Here is a 14,004-nt window from a genome sequence, read left to right on the forward strand (position 1 = left end):
GCCCTCTAGACCACCCCTGTCTTCACCTGGAAGCTGGCCTGGGCTCTGACCAGCTTTCCACGTGGCCCCCGTCACCTCCCACGTTTTGAAGCCAAGACAGGAAGACCCAGAGGCCACCCCCTGTCAAGCGATACGCATAGAGGACCACTCCAGTCTTTCCATCCTGGGTGGGCCATACGGTCTAGAATCCCAGCTCGCATTCCTATGCCAACAAAGGGAGAGAGTCTTTGGGGACAATTACCTTGGGTCGATCTCCTTATCTTGCCAGCTGTCCACATACGTGATGTCATCTGGGGCTAGCTCATCATTAGGCATCAGTAGTTCATCCTCTTCCTCACCGTTGAAGTTCCCGCACATGCCGCAGGTCTGGGTGGGCAGAGAGGAAAGAGGGATCTTCCGCACCGGGGATGGCAGAGGGCATTTGTGGTTGCCACCCCCTTTCTACTCCGAAGAGAAAGGCACCCCCCCTCCCTGCAGCTTTTTCCCATTCTGGGGAGTGACTCTTCAGTTGGGCACCCCGCTTCCTGCAGGCTGACACCCCTACAAAGTGACCCAGATGTTTTCCTCACCTTTCCATAATAGGCTTTCGGGATTTCGATCTCAAGGAAACCACTGCCATCAAACTTGACTTCCACCCCAATGCTGATGGTGAGCACCATGTAGCCATCCCTGGAAATGACTTTGACCCCCCGGATCTGGGAGGTCGCGGGCAGGGGGACCCATGTGCCATTGATCTAGAGAGGAAGGCAGGACCCGTGAGCAGCAGGAAGGACCAGAGTCCCGTCCCCAGAGCCCACGTCCTCCCCCCACCACCGCCCCGCTCACCAGCACGTGGTCCTTCTTCAGGGTGACCAGAGTATTAAAGACGTGTACGTAGACCTTGCGGAGGTAGAAAGTGTGGGCTTGGTCTTGCTGCTTCCCATTCTTGCCACTGATCTTGAAGAAAGGCAGGTCCATGGTGGAGTGGCACGTTTTCGCCAAGACGTAAGTGCAGGCGCCCCGGACGGCATGGTAACTGCCATCGAAGCTTATGTACTGGGACCTGTCCTGGATCTGGCACACTCCCATCCCTGGAGGACAGAAAGGCAGCTGAGGAGTGGTCCAGCCTCTAGCAAGAACAGGCCTTCTCCCTACCTTCAAGGAAAGGATGTGGAGGAGAGGGAGCCTCAGAAGGGGAGGGGACAAAGAAAAGAGTCAAGACCCGAGGAGGTGGAGCAGGTGCCGCTCAGCCTGGGAGAGACTTATAACATCCCGAGTTCACGATTGCCATGGGAGCCATGAGTAAACCCCGAGGAGCCCTCCTGGACGGAGGGGCAGTTTTGGTGGCTGAAGGTCCTCCTCCACGCTTGGTGGGCCTCCTACCTGCCCCCCGGCACCGCATCAGCCCATCACGGGGCCAGCACATCTGGCCAGGCTTGCAGGAGGTTTGGAGGCAGGAGATGTTGTTGTGGATGGAGCAGGTGCAGAGCCGAGAACACGTGTTGTCCGTGTACCATCTCTCCCCAACCTGCGGGGCGCGGACATCAGTGGAGCCGATAGAAACTTGGAAGCTGGAGACGGACGGAGGCCTGCCCCCACCCACCGCACCCCGGGGCCCCCAAGAGGTCGGCTTCGTTCGGCCTCCCACCTCCATCACCAGCCTTTCTCAAGCTCCAGGCTTCTGAATTTTGCTTCTCAGCCCCCAGCACTGCCCCTCCCCACCTCTTTGCAGGCTCTGAGCCCTCTGGCCCCCAACTCATGGAGGCCCCCTTGCAGTCTGGCTTCTCACCGGGTGGTAGGCGCCCCCAGGGCTGGTGCAGCCACACTCGCTGAGGGGCACACAGGTGGTCCCACTCAGGATGTGGCCTCTCTGACACTCACAGCCCTCGGCACAGGGCAGTGAAGACGGGCAGTACGACGGGGTGCTCAGGCTGAGACAGGTGCCCGGGCAGGGGTCGGCGCAGGGGCTGTATCTGCTGCCTGACGGGCACTTCAGAGCTAAGAAGAGATTGGCATGTAGGAAGGAAGAGTCATTTCCAGCTCTCTTGACCTTGGGGCCTGAAGAGCTCCTAAGGGCTTCCCTGGTGGTCCAGTGGTTAAGAATCCGCCTGCCCATGCAGGAGAGAGACATGGGTTCTATCCCTGATCGGGAAGACCCCACATGCCGCCGAGCAATTAAGCCGGTGCACCACAACTACTGAGCCTGTGCTCCAGAGCCTGGGAGCCGCAACTACTGAGCCCACCCACTACAACTACTGAAGCCCACGTGCCCAGAGCCCGTGCTTTGCAACGAGAGAAGCCACCGCAAAGAGAAGCCCAAGCCCGGAAACTAGAGAAGAACGTGCGCAGCCACGAAGACCCAGCACAGCCAAATTAAATGAATAAATTAAATATTTTTAATGGATTAAAAAAAAAAAGAATTCCTAAGAGAGAATTCCCTGGCAGTTCAGTGGTTAAGACTCCTCGCTTTCACGGCTGAGGGCACAGGTTCAACCCCTGGCGGGGGAACTAAGATCCTACAAACGATACAGGACAAATAAATTTTTCAAGAGTGCTCCTTGAACGGATGAATAAAAAGGGGTCCGTCCACACAATGGAATATGATTCAGCCTTACAAAGAAGGAAACCCTGGTGCCCTCTGCAACATGGGTGAGCCTTGGGGACATTATACTAAGATAAGGTGAAGTCGCTCAGTCATGTCTGACTCTTTGCAACCCCATGGACTGTAGTCTACCAGGTTCCTCCATCCATGGGATTCTCCAGGCAAGAATACTGGAGTGGGTTGCCATTTCCTTCTTCAAGAGATCTTCCCACTCCAGGGATTGAACTCAGGTCTCCCGCATTGTAGGCAGACGCTTTACTGTCGGAGCCACCAGGAAAGTCATACTAAGATAAGCTAGTCACAAAAAAATGAATACTGTGTGATTTCACTTAGATGAGGTCTCTAGAGTCCTCGGATGCATAGAGATAGAGAGTAGATGATGCTTGCCAGGGGCTGGGGGGAGAGGGATGGGGACCTGTGTTTAATGGGGACAGAGTTTCAGTTCGGGAAGAAGAAAAAGTTCTGGAAACAATGGTGATAATGGTTGCATGACAAGGTGAATGCACTTAATGTTGCTGAACTGGACACTTAAAAATTTGTTACAATGGTAATTTTTGTGTTCTGTATATTTTGCTACAATTAAAAGAAAACAAAAAGGGTTCCTGGGAAAGAGGAAGAAAGGTCATCACACGGGTGACCTGGGGAAGATGAGAAGGAGAGAGCAGCCAAATGAGGTCAGAACTTTTTGGTGCTGGTAAGTCGCTTCAGGTCTGACTCTTTGTGACACTATGGACTATAGCTCTGTCCACGGGGATTCTCCAGGCAAGAATACTGGGGTGGGTTGCCATGCCCTTCTCCAGGGGGTCTTCTGACCCAGGTCTCTTAGGTCCCGACCTGCATCTTTTACGTCTCCTGCATTGACAGGCAGGTTCTTTCCCACTAGTGCCATTGGTGAGGTGAAAGTCAGACGGGGTCTCTCAGCGGAGGGAGTCGAGGGAAAGATGGGGGCTGGGCTCCGAGAGACTGGAGAGTGGGGGACAGAGGGCGTCCCACATCGGGGCTGGGGGCCGGGCTGCGAAGGGGAGAGCGGAGGAGCAGAACTGAGGGAGAAGGAGAGAGGGCGGGGCTCAGGGGACTCCGCTAGGTCACTCACGGCAGAAGGTGCTGCTCCGCCAGGTGAGGACCTGGCCGGCACGGGCGCACAGGGACGCGTAGGCCTGCAGGGAGCGGCACAGGGTGAAGGCATCGCCCTTGGTCCCACACTGGCCGTACACACAGCTGGCGAAGCTGGCCTGCGGGGACACCACCCTGTGGCATGTGGAGAAGGGTCCTGGTGGATGAAACGAGGTAGGTGAGAGTGAGCCTCGGGAGGAAGCGGAACCACAAGCCTGCTCTGGGGCAAAGTCAACATCCACTTCCATCCAAACCCGTGATTGTTAAGAACCTACTGCCTGAGATGCAAAAAAACCCCACAGATCCATCAGAGCCCCCAGGTGACCACTGCCTCCGCATCCCCTCGGCTGTCTCAACTTCCTGTCTCACCTCCCTCCCTCAATGATCAGCCCCCCTCCTCTGTCTCCTGTCCTGGGGGGTGGGGGGAGCAAACAGGGGCCCCTGTGTGGCTTACCCTGAGGATTCACTAAGATATCACAGTTCTTACTCCAGGGGTCAGTTGCATTCTTTTCCAGGCACCTGGGGGGCCTGGCATCTGCAGCAAAGCAGCTAACAGAGGAGGAGGGGAAGGGACAGGGATTTAGGATCAGAGGACTCTTCCCAAAAGCCAAAGCAGACATGGAGAGGGAAGCGGGGAGGGGAACCAGGGTGGGAGAGGAGAACAGAGTGAGGGCCTTGAGTGGTAAGGTCAGCAGATGCAGCAGGAAGGAGAAAGGTTAGATCTCAGGGTGGACTTCCCCAGAGACAGGTCAGGAAGCCCGGGAGAAATCAGCAGGCAGGGGTGTGGGAGGTCAGAACAACCTTCCATCAACTCCAGGAGAGATTGGGGACACCGCCAGGCTGCCTGCCAAGCAGGCAGCTCCCTGCCCCGGTCCAGCTCCCCGCTCTCCCCATTCCCAGCTCACCCAGATTCAGATAACTCATTTAGCTTCCAGGAGGCCCCCAAGCGCACGGAGTTGACAGCAGGTCTCTTATCAGGCTGCAGATTGTCGTCCAGGCTGTTGTTGTTGTAGTTCCCTGGGGGACCAAGCAGTCAGAGAGGCCACAGGCTCGGTCCCAGGACCAAGAAGCCACCCTCTCTCCAAGAGAAGCCTTTTCTCTTCCTTCATCTTTGGCTTCCCTTCACACATACCCTCACACACAATGCCCTCAACCGAGTAACAGATCGCCAAGCACTTGTTCACGTGTGGATGAGCAAGATCCCTGAGAGGCTCGGGTTGCCCGTGGCCCCCGCTTCGCCTGCACGTGCCCAGGGAACTCACCACACATCCCACAGAGCCGGCCGGCGTAGGAGGAGGGAGCAGTCACTTCCACCAGGTGGTACCCGTCGTAGCGAACTTGAAGCCCGAAGTCCGTGTAGAGGAGGATAAAGGAGCCACTGGACCTCACGGTCATCCGGCCGTGGGCAAACCACAGGGGCAGAGCCACCTGGCGACCATCCAGCTACAGAGGTAGGGAGGACGAGGTAGGGAAAGGCTCCGGGGACAGGATAACAATGGGGCAGAGACCAGGGAGCAGGTGGGGGGCGGGGGCGGGGGTGGATAGCGGGTGTGTTTCGGTGTCTGCCGGACAGGCATAACTGCAGGCAAGAGGGAAGGGCAGAGATGCCGCGTGGGCTGGGGGTGGGGCTGGGGAGGCGGGCGCAGGCACGCACCATGACCTTGCGGCCTTTGAGCATCCAGACTCTGATGCCGAAGGCCTGCACCTGGACGGCTTTGACGTAGGAGGCCTCCAAGTTTCCGCCGCGGAACTCGTTGGTGGCGCTCACAAAGAAGTAATTCTCCAGGGACTTCAACAAGCAAGGCCGGGTCAGGATGTAGGTGCAGGTGCCCATGAAGTGGTGCAGGGCTCCATCGAATGTCAGGTAGTGGGGATCCCCCCAGACAGTGCAGGTGGCCGACCCTGGGCACCAGGAGACGGTGTTCAGGGATGCCGTCACCTTGATCTGCCATCTTGGCCAGTCCACGTGGTGATGGTACCCACGGCTCATCGGGGTGGTCGGTGAGGCATGGAGAGGTCAAGGTCAGGGACTGCTCCAGCCTCACTGTCTGGGTTCTTAAAGGCGTTGTTTTGACTCTGGGCAATCACCCCCCAGCCCCTGGTTATACCCCAGCTCTCTGCTTTAGGACAGGACCATGCCTCCGCTCAAGGTCACTTGGGCAGCCCCCAGGCTCACCTTGAGGGTGGCAGCCATAGGTGCCATCCTGCTGACCGCACATCTCCTGGGCCTGGCACTGCCACGGCACACAGCGAGTTCTGCTGGTGCCCTCACAGATGCAGAGCTGTCTGCAGCCTGGCTTGAACCACCGCTCCCCTATCTGGAAGGAAAAGAAGTCGTCCCCTGGTCAGGATTTCCCTGATAGTCCAGTGGTTAAGAATCTGCCTTGCAATGCAGGAGAGAGACACAGGTTCAATCCCAGTTTGGGGAACAGAGATCCCACATGTGGCAAAGCAACTAAGCCTGTGTGTAGCAACTACAAAGCCTGTACACACTGGAGTATGGGCACCACAGCTAGAGTCAGTATGCCACCATGAATAGACAAACACGTGCTTTTTAAAAGAGAAAGTGATCTTAGCACTGCTATTCAGATCACTGCCTGCTCATTGGGAAGGCGTTCGTGTCATCCCAAAGCTCCAGGCTCAGCTCCATTCGCTTATTCATTCAGTCATTCCATTATTTGTCTGTCCACTGTTTCAACAGATAGTTATCATCTGCCTTGTGCCAGGCGTCAGGAATTCAGTAATGAACCAGATGGACGATGCCCCTGCCCTAACAGAACTCACAGTCCAGAGGGGACAGTCAACATGTAAACAACAGATCCCGTGCCCCAGCCCATTATGTACCCAGAGGTGACCATCAGGGCACCCAGGGTGCTTCCTGCCATTGGCACTTGCTGCAAGAGTTTAGGGGTGCTTCTCAGGGTCCCATCAGGAGGGCTTCAAGGAGGAGGCAGCATTTCAACAGGATCTCAAAGGAGGAGAAGGTGGCTAACTCAGGTGGTGCCTGGGAGGCCGAGCAGGGGGAAAGGGGCTGCAAAGAAGGTGAAATTGAAAGAGTAAAATGGGGATAAGGAGTGTTCTGGGGCCAGCCTGGAACACAGCTCTGAGTAGGGGAGAGCCCCGTGGACATCAGGTGGGGGAGGGCTTGGATGGATCTCATCCTGAGGCCTTGCAAAGAAGGAAGAGAGGTTTCACAGATCAGGGCCAGCTCCAAGCACTGCCTCTGAGAAGATGGTTCGGATGGGGTCCAGGTAGCAACTGAGAAATGGACCCTCCATAGGCGAGAGAATGCGGGTGAGATGCAGACATGCCTGGGCTTTCAGAGGATGAGAAACAAGAGAAGTGACTCAGGGAAGTGATGGGCAGGGGAGACGGGAAGGGAGAGAACCGGGGGTCCCAGGTTCTGCTGGGGCCTGGGTTGACTCTGGGGAAAAGTACTGGAATTGAAGAAAGAAAAAGGGGAATTAGACCTAAGCGCTCCTCCTCCCCCTCCCCCCACCCCCAGTCTCCTGCCCACCAGCTGGTCAGAGACTTCAGAACCCGCACAAGTGCCTTCTGGCTGCAGCACTGAGAGCGGCCCAGCCCCGGCAGCCCACCTTGAAGTAGCCGGCCGTGGGGTCGAGGCAGCCACACTCGGACCGGGGGACGCACTGGAGCCCGCTGAGGACGAAGCCCTGGTTGCACTCGCAGCCTTCCACGCAGCGGTTCTGGCAGGCCATGCCCAAGAATGTGGAATGGCAGGTGTCAGGGCACAGCTTGGCACACAGGGTGTATCTGCTGTTGGGTGGGCAGGCCAGCGCTGGTGGAGGGGGGGGCACAGGTGAGGCAGGGTTGGGAGAAAAGGAAAGAGGTAGTTCCCAACCTGGAGCTCGGAAGGCCCATGGCCAGAGGCTTCAGCCCGATCTCCAGAAGAGAGGAACTGGGAGAAACCACCAAGGAGCTCAGCCTCCACCCCCTGGGCCTGGAGGGGACCTTGCAGGGAGGTGCCAAGAGGCAGGACCCCGGAAGCAGAACCACCAGGAGCCTCAGCAGCTCTGCTGTGTAGGCAGGCCCCAGGGGAGCAGTCAGAACCCATGTGGCCCCACCGAGGCGCTCAAGCAGGACCCCAGAGAGCTGGGCCAGGACTGGGAGCTGTGGGGCGCCCTCCCACCCAGCAGTCTGCATTTAACGTGTATATTGCTCCACCTGGTGTGCATTCACACACATGTGCATTGCTCTCACACCCATACCCTCAGGCCATTGGGAAGGCTTTCTTTTTCTCTTTTTCTTTTTTAAAAAATCTTTTCCCAAAGAACTTTAATTAAGACTTTAACAGAAATAAAAAAGGTCAGAGTATACTCAGGGACCAGATCAGACGTAACAAAACCAAGCTGAACCCAGGGTGGAAATGCTGTTGTTGAGTCGCTAAGTCATGTCTGACTCTTTGTGACCCCATGGACTGTAGCCCACCAGGCTCATCCGTCCATGGGAATCTCCAGGCAAGAACGCTGGAGTGGGTTGCCATTCCCTTCTCCAGGGGATCTTCCAGACCCAGGGATCAAACCCAGGTCTCCTGCATTGCAGGCAGAATCTTTACCGTCTGAGCCACCAGGGAAGCCCTAGAGTGAAAATACTGCCTGGAAAATCCACAGCTGGGAGGAAACCCCGGGAAGCCTTCCTGAGTGTGCAGGTGACCGTGTGATTTTCTCAGGGGAGGTTTCCGACCCTGCGGATTTCCTGGTCCTTGTGTAGGGTTGAAGGGGTTCCACCTAGGCGCCGACCCCCCACCCCCCGGCCTGTGCCACCATTCTCAGAAGCCGCCAGCCCTCTGACATGTGAGTGTGAAGAAAGGGATCCGGCATCTTCGCACGACTCACGGCAGAACTGGGGTCCCCTCCAGGGCTTCACGGCGTAGCCGGCTTCCTGGCAGGTCTCAGTCAAGGCCGACATGTGGGCACACAGTATCTGCTGCAGCCCCTGGAAGTTGCACATGTCAAGCTTGCAGTTGTGGAAGAAGGAAGAGACCTTGAGGTGAGGCAGGCAGGCCCTAGGGAGAGAGGCCAGGTCAGAAGGGATGAGAGGACAGAACCTCGTTCCTCCCATTTTGATGGGCCCGGGCATGGCCCCTCCTGCTCCTCCCCAATACGTACTGAAAGGCTCCGTTAGCGACCACGAGCCGTCCGCAGTGCTCCGGACTCGACAATGTGTTCTTCAAGTCAGTATCACAAGATGGGAGAGATGCCTGGTTCTCCTGGCACCTGGAAGAGACTCAACCCCACAAGCCCTAAGGACCGAGGCTCGCCTCCATCCCCTCCCGGCCCGGGCGGTCTCCCCGCTCTCGACGCCCCCTAGTGGACAACATCTGAACGCCAAGAGGTGGGAAAACGGGGCCCGCCAGCAGGAGGCGGGGCTGCTCAGAATCGCCTGGGCACCACAGATGGTGAGGGTGGGGTAAACGTGGTGGCAGGGAACTTCGCAGGCAACCAGATCTAGGAGAAAGACAGACGTGGGGGCATACAGAGAGCGCAGAACAGGAGTGATGCCGGCCAGGGTTCTTGGCTCCTCAAAGGGGCAAAGGAGCAGGAGGGCGGAGTAGGGGGCAGGGAGGTCCTCACGCCTGGTCCTCATCCTCCGAGATCTGCCAGCTGTGACCCAGCTCCTTCTCATCTCGTGCTGGTCTGCCATCCGGCTTCTGGTTGTCGTTGCTACTGTCGCCGTCGTAGTTGCCACAGAAACCACAGAGTTTGCTGGAGTAGGTGCTGCAGGGGGCGGAAGGAAGGGTGTTCGTGGAGAGTAAGGGTCTCCATCATCTGAGGGACCACAGAGGGGCGGGGGTCGGGGGAGGCCATGGGCAGAGGCGGGCTGTGCACCAAGAGGTGCAGACAGGGAACCAGGGCTCCACGCCAGGCACCAGGCGCACCATGACCTCCAGCTCTCGCCCTTAAGCTATCTTCATGTCCCCACTCCTCCCATTCTTCTGCTCACATCCCGTCTTCCAGTCATGGCAAACTTCTTGCTGGCTCTAAGACATTCCACTTTTCCCCTTGGAATTACTGTTCACTATTTTTTTTTTTACTTAAAAATTTTTTTTTTCAAATTTTTTTGCCTGTACCATGCAGCATGCAGGATCTTAGTCCCCCAACCAGGGATCAAACCTGTGCCCCATGCATTGGAAGTGCAAAGTCTTCCCTGGACCACCAGGGAAGCCTCCACTATTTCTGTCAAGTCTTTCTTTCCCTTGTTTGGCCATCTGGGGATCTACTCATCCTTGAAGACTGCAGTCAAGAGGCCACTGTTTTGAAGGCTCCCAAGGCTCATCAGCAACTCCTTCTAGAACATTCCCGAAGCCTTGTGTATATATCCTGCTATTATCCCACGGCCCTGAAAGCATTTCCTCCCCCTCCGCAACCAAAAGGAGGCCTGCCGGTGGAGCTAGGTGTTTCCTACCCATGACTGAGAATGAATGCCCGGGATGGCAGGGAAAGGGGGGATGGGAGAGTCCCCGAGAGGGAGGGAGAGGCAGAGTGGGAGGAGTGGTAGCCGCCTCACTGTGTCACCCCCTCACCTGGGCACACGCACATACAGCTGCTGGTCACCATCCCATCTCACCCGCAGACCGAACGCCGTCTGCAGCTGCACAAACCGCCCGCTTGGAGTCAAGAAGACGCCTCCAGAAGGTATGGCCGGGAGGGTGACTCGCTGACCCCCAACCTGGAAGGTGGGGGTGGCCAAGGGAGGAGAGAGAGGAGAGACAGATCCAGGGGTCAAGGAGACCCCGCAGCTGACTCCCACAACCCCACGGCACGCTCGTGACCTCTTCCACTCCACATGGAACGCTCTAGGGGAGCTGGGCAGATGAGGCCCCCACCCGCAGCAGCCCCAGGGGGCTGCGTGGAGGATGGCCTTACCAGCGTGTGTCTGCCCTTGAGCAGGGTGATGGTGGTCTCAGACAGAGTCACAGAGACCTTGCTCAGGCAGGACACCCCCTCCAGGCCTCGCTGCTCATTCTTCACTGTTACCCTGAAAAACGGCTCTGGGCCAGGAGAATAGGGGTCAGGGGAGAAAGCCAGGGGGCTCGCTCATTCCAGAAGTATTTCTGAGTGCCCACAGAGGGGGGCGCACCCACAGAGGGGGTCGCCCCCACCTGACCCTGTGGGGATAAAGCCAGAGGGGAGGCAGGACCCCAGCAGGAGTGGGGGCGTCGTCCAGGACAGCCTGGGGCCGCATGCCCCGAGAAGCCTTCCCCACCCCAGCCGAAGGGGGTGTCTGCTGCCAGGTACGCCCTCAGGCCAAGCAGGTCCAGGAAGCAACTGATGCCGAGAGGAGTCTTCACCTGCCTGCTCCCCATGGTCTGGTCCTGAGAAAGTCCTGCTTTGCAGATGGACATGTCATCCCTCGCTCTATAGTCAGTCCTCTCCCATCTTGCCCCGCCATCAGCTCTGGCCCTTCCCCACTGGCCCATACGCGCCCAGGCCCAGCTCTCCCAATCTCAGACTCCAGGGCCAGGCCGTGGGGACAGGGAAGGGAGGCATATCCAGGGTCTTACCTGTCGAGTTGCCACAGGGTTGGGCCAAGAGGTAGGTGCACTTGCCCATGAAGTTAAAGTACCTCCCGTCGAAGGTGAAGTAATGAGGGTCTCCATAGACGAAGCAGGTGGCAGTGCCTGCCGAGGGGACACGGGGGACGTGTGAAGCTGGGTTACCAGGCCAGGCACCATGGCTACCTCACCCACCTAGTGGTCTCAGCTCCCTTGGTCAAGGAAGGGATGGGGACCCCAGTGTCACACCCATGGGGACAGGCGGGGAGAGCATGAGGGGTCTCACCATAGGGGTGGCATCTGTACTGGCCATGCTTCAGTTGGCACACTGTGTTTGTCCCGCACTTATAGGGCTGGCACTCTATCTGACTGCCAGGCTGGCAGCGGCAACGTTCTGTGCAGTTGGGGCTGAACCACTCTGTCCCTGACTGAGAGCGAGGGGGCTGGGGTCACAAGGGTACCACTCCTGGGCAGACTGTTTCATCCCATGGTCTCATCCCCTCCTTCTGCAGACCTCGCCTTGTTCAGACTCCTCTCCCCATCGCCTAGCAGAGATTCCTGCTCGCCCCAGGCCCTTTGCACATGCTGTGTCGGAGCCTGTCCTCCTTCCCCCTATCTAAACCATCCCCATACAACCAGCAGAGTTCAGCTCAAGGGTTGCTATCTTCTCAGGAAGACCTTCCAGACCACCCTGACTAGCTGTGGGTACTTCTCCTTCCTAGGACTTAACACAACCACACTTTTTTTTTTTTCACAACCACACTTTTATATTAATTTTTGTGATTATTTGATAAGCTCCCGCACACGGGAGTGTGTCTATCTTTACTCGCTATCTCAGCCCCAACGCATAGCACAGTGCCTGGCAAAGAGTTCTCATTTAATGAATACTTCCTTATGTTTCCCCCAGAATGTGAACCTGCCCTATTCATGGTGACCCCAACGCCAAGAGGGTTGAAGGTACCCAATTACGTTTATTGAATTTATAAGTGAACATAAATCCATATGTGTTTCCCAGGGCAGAGGGAAAAGATGCCTAGCGCTGATGGTTCTGACATCAGGAGATGGTTCTATCCCAGCTACTGCTGAAGCTAATCCCAACACTGACACAGGGACACCCGGGAGACAGGTTAGGAGGGCTGGAGGAGGAAGTCACCCTCAAGGAGACAAGCAGGAACTCTGATGCTCCAGGGGAAGACCACCAGAGCTGAGAAGATGTACTATTCAATAATGAATAGCTGACTGCACTTTTATTTAATAGGTTGACTATATTTATCATAAATTGCTAACAATAATAATTAACATTTAAGTAACTGGTCTGTGTCGGGACCTAATTTCATCTTCACAGCAACCATATGAGGTAAAAAATTTTATTGTGCACGTTTTATAGATATGGAAACAGATTTGAAGAGGTCAAGAGAGAACCTTGCCCAGGGTCACTCAGCAAACAAGTGCTGGAGCCAGGTTGCAGCTCAGATCAGCCTGACTCTCGGCGGCTCTATTTAATTAATATAATGGCCAGTAGCCCACGTCTGGCCACTGAGCTCTTCAAATGCAGCCAGTGCAGACTGACATGGCTCTAAGTGTGAAATACACATTGGATTTTGAAGACTTCATTGGAAAAAAAAAAAGTACGTAAACAATCTCATTAATAACTATTAATTACCTTTTGAAATAGGTAGATGACTGGAGTTAATTTAACCTGTTTCCTTGTACCTTTGTTTTTTTTCAAGATTTTTTTTTGATGTGGACCATTTTTAAAGTCTTTACTGAATTTGTTACAGTATTCCTTTTTTATGTTTTGCTTTGGGTTTTTTTTTTTGGCCCCAAGGCTTGTGGGATCTTAGCTTCTTAACCAGGGATTGAACCTGCATCCCCCTGCATTGGAAGGTGAGTCTTAACCACTGGATCACCAGGGAAGCCCCATACTTTTTCTTAAGGTGGCTATCAGGACACATAAGTGCCATATGAGGCTTGCCTCCGTCCCTTCTGGACAGCACTAGCCGGCAGGCAGCCTCCAGAGACTCGGGGGCACCCGGGGGCAATCAACAAGGAGAGACAAGACTAGCATCACCTCTCCTTTGACGGATCCTATCAGAATCTGCAAATTCCTTGTTTGTTTGTTTTGTTTTGGCTACATCTCTCAGCTTTCGAGATCTTAGTTCCCCAATGAGGGATTGAACCCAGGGCCCTGGCAGTGAAAGTGCCGAGTTCTAACCACTAATTCCCTGCAAGTTCCTTTGGAAGAAGGTACTGGAATGCTTCATTCTGCCCTGAAAATGCCTGAATGTACTCAGTGTCCGGGGCTCTCTGTATACACAGGGACCCCTGACTTTCCTCAGGATGGAGATAAGGGCCCTGCAATACCTGGCTGGTCTAGGGTCTAGTGTGTCATGGCTGCCTGTACAGGATGGAAAATACAAAAATTTCAAAGCTTCCAGGAGCACCGAGGACAGGGCCTCAGGACGGCAGGATCTTCCACACAACCTAGAGTCAGGCTGGGCCAAAGTGACTGCTTAGCAAATATTTATTGTGTGAAGAGAGTGACCATCAAAAAGCACACGCCATGAGACTTCCCTGGCGGTCCAGTGGTTAAGACTCTGCGCCTCCACTGCAAGGATTGAGGGTTCAATCCCTGGCCGGGGAACTATGAATGAAAGACTCCAGTACCAGGTCATCAATGCTCAAGAGCTGACCCCTTGAGAATGTCCCGTGGGTCCAAATTTATGCCATCTGGGGAGCAGGTGGCGCCAGACCCCGGGGGTTCGGCTCACAGTCCCCCTCTGGGGAAATGGAC

At 55.8% G+C, this 14,004-nt stretch overlaps 1 protein-coding gene across 1 annotated transcript in view; it reads right to left on the reverse strand.

Moving 5' to 3' along the window:
* The window catches only part of ZAN (zonadhesin), a 37,764-nt gene that overhangs the window by 11,861 nt on the left and 11,899 nt on the right, over positions 1 to 14,004 (reverse strand). Inside the window, exons 15-33 of the mRNA XM_070780125.1 lie at positions 11,497 to 11,638; positions 11,220 to 11,336; positions 10,582 to 10,706; positions 10,239 to 10,384; positions 9,289 to 9,432; positions 8,824 to 8,931; positions 8,551 to 8,720; positions 7,291 to 7,493; positions 5,871 to 6,012; positions 5,349 to 5,596; positions 4,957 to 5,137; positions 4,600 to 4,711; positions 4,149 to 4,243; positions 3,675 to 3,851; positions 1,769 to 1,977; positions 1,363 to 1,507; positions 826 to 1,070; positions 570 to 734; positions 242 to 366 (exon numbers count right to left, since the gene is read on the reverse strand). Coding sequence (XP_070636226.1) covers positions 242 to 366; positions 570 to 734; positions 826 to 1,070; positions 1,363 to 1,507; positions 1,769 to 1,977; positions 3,675 to 3,851; positions 4,149 to 4,243; positions 4,600 to 4,711; positions 4,957 to 5,137; positions 5,349 to 5,596; positions 5,871 to 6,012; positions 7,291 to 7,493; positions 8,551 to 8,720; positions 8,824 to 8,931; positions 9,289 to 9,432; positions 10,239 to 10,384; positions 10,582 to 10,706; positions 11,220 to 11,336; positions 11,497 to 11,638 — 2,999 coding nt within the window. The remainder of the gene's footprint in view (positions 1 to 241; positions 367 to 569; positions 735 to 825; positions 1,071 to 1,362; positions 1,508 to 1,768; positions 1,978 to 3,674; positions 3,852 to 4,148; positions 4,244 to 4,599; positions 4,712 to 4,956; positions 5,138 to 5,348; positions 5,597 to 5,870; positions 6,013 to 7,290; positions 7,494 to 8,550; positions 8,721 to 8,823; positions 8,932 to 9,288; positions 9,433 to 10,238; positions 10,385 to 10,581; positions 10,707 to 11,219; positions 11,337 to 11,496; positions 11,639 to 14,004) is intronic.

Source organism: Bos indicus, chromosome 25, assembly GCF_029378745.1.
Source record: "Bos indicus isolate NIAB-ARS_2022 breed Sahiwal x Tharparkar chromosome 25, NIAB-ARS_B.indTharparkar_mat_pri_1.0, whole genome shotgun sequence".
NCBI classification, from domain to species: Eukaryota; Metazoa; Chordata; class Mammalia; order Artiodactyla; family Bovidae; genus Bos; species Bos indicus.